The sequence below is a fragment of the Sphaeroforma arctica genome (genome assembly GCF_001186125.1).
Source record: "Sphaeroforma arctica JP610 unplaced genomic scaffold supercont1.677, whole genome shotgun sequence".
Classification (NCBI taxonomy): domain Eukaryota; class Ichthyosporea; order Ichthyophonida; genus Sphaeroforma; species Sphaeroforma arctica.
In genome coordinates, this window is record NW_014039881.1 from 45,848 (window position 1) to 47,961 (window position 2,114).

At 42.0% G+C, this 2,114-nt stretch overlaps 1 protein-coding gene across 1 annotated transcript in view; it reads left to right on the forward strand.

Annotated features, from left to right (window-relative positions):
- The window catches only part of SARC_07995 (hypothetical protein), a 7,229-nt gene extending 5,607 nt beyond the window's left edge, over positions 1–1,622 (forward strand). Inside the window, exon 3 of the mRNA XM_014298042.1 lies at positions 264–1,622. Within this exon, the coding sequence (XP_014153517.1) occupies positions 264–1,079 (816 nt within the window). The 3' untranslated portion in view covers positions 1,080–1,622. The remainder of the gene's footprint in view (positions 1–263) is intronic.
- Positions 1,623–2,114: the final 492 nt, after the last annotated feature.

Consider the following 2,114-nt stretch of genomic DNA (forward strand, 5'->3'; position numbering starts at 1 on the left):
ATATATGTATGTATATATATATGTGTGCTTGTTTGTGCGTGCGTGCGTGTGCGTGTGTGTTCACAAACATGAATTCGCGTTCATTCACGGCCCACTACAAAACCCCAGAAAGCACGTCCGGGTGAAGTTCTTGCCACATTTAATACCTCACATACAAATTTGTAAACATTCATACATGAACATATTAAATCAGTATTACTCTATTCAAACTATATATATATTCACCTTCGTTCATTTCCTCAGGCGAACGTATATGGCTTGAGTTCTCGCGGATAGTCAGTGGACCCAATGCCGCCGCAGAGCTGACTGCTTTCGGACCCACACGCACTAACATCGGCACATACATAGACATCCCACCCGCAGCCTTCTCTCCAGACCGCCTGGTACATCTAGAACGCGTACGGATGCTCACCACACAAACCCAGACACAGGAACACGCACAGACACAGACACAGTCAACGGTGGTCAGTGCGAGTACCAATCCGAATGCGAATCCGGTCACGTGTCTGATGACGCTGCTGGAAGACGAGGCACAGTTCATGCTGTTGGTGGAGAACTACCGTATGAGCAAGAAGGAAATGAATCTCGGTTTGTTCCTGAGCGAAAAAAGGGACGTGATTGGCTATCCCATGGCGGTAGAGTCGGTGTTCTCTCCACAGCCATTGGTGGATAGGGAGTCCACCAATGGGATCGGAGAGAATAGAGGCGAGATTGATCAGAGTCTGATGTTCAAACAATGCACAGACCTACTGGTAGATGGCGTAGCGCCGGAGCTAGTGGTCGAGCTGTGTCTATATTTAGAAATGCCACAGATCGCTCATCACGTACGCACGTGGGAAATCCGGCAATTCCCCATCAATGGGAAGATTCTGGCTAAGGAGGGCAATATGCAGAAGGGACCTGCGCTGGGGCATGTGTTGAAAGAACTTAAGAATAGATGGAAAGCCAGCTCTTACGTGCTAACGAGCGAGAAACTCCTGGGCCAGCTGCCCGAGCTACTTGCGGAGGTGGATAGGTTGGGGCTCAATGTCCCGCCACCCTCAAAGGGTAAGAAACCAAAGCGAAAGGGACCTCAATAGGGGCCTTTATAAGGGTGAATCTGAGTGCCCGGGTCACGTAGTAAACGAAATTTAGAATGTACAAGCCTTTAAGTGTAGCGCCGTGTGCTTTAGCCACCGCACAACCAATGGGGTCTTTCAAAAATAGAATGTGTATGCTTTTGGCCCAATTTTGTACCCGAGTTTAAATACAGGCGGATGTCGGGCGTCCTGTCGCCGGTCTCAGAAGATTAGTCATCCGAAATGCAAACGGATTTAGTAGTTTATTGTCTGAGCTTAGCGGAGGGTTCGATTCTAGGCCTTGTAGGAGAGTAACGCTAAAAGAAGATCGGGGATGAGTGTTTACCTACCATTTGGCGACCGTCGAAAGTTAATGGGTCAAGAAATCAATACGTATACGGCCTCGATATGGGCCTTTGCGTCTGTGCGAGAGACTGTACCTCTCACCTGTTGATGTCGAGCTAAAAATAGATAGAAGGCTACTAAAAATCGATAGAAAGCTACTAAAAATTGATAGAAGGCTACTTAAAATTGATAAAAAGCTGCTAAAAATTGATAGAAGGCTACTATAAATAGATAGAAAGCTACTATAAATAGATAAAAAGCTACTAAAATTTGATAGAAGGCTGCTATAAATAGAGAGAAAGTTACTATAAATAGATAGAAAGCTATTAAAATATATAAAAAGCTACTAAAAATTGATAGAAGGCTACTAAAAATAGATAGAAAGCTACTAAAATTTGATAGAAGGCTACTATAAAAAGATTGAAAGCTACTAAAAATAAATAGAAAGCTACTTAAAATAGATACAAAAGCTACTAAAAATTGATAGAAGGCTCCTATAAATAGATAGAAAGCTTCTAAAAATAGATAGAAAGCTACTTAAAATAGATAAAAAGCTACTAAAATTTGATAGAAGGCTACTATAAATAGATTGAAAGCTACTAAAAATAATAGAAAGCTACTTAAAATAGATACAAAAGCTACTAAAATTGATAGAAGGCTACTATAATAGATAGAAGCTACTATAATAGATAGAAGCTACTATAAATAGAT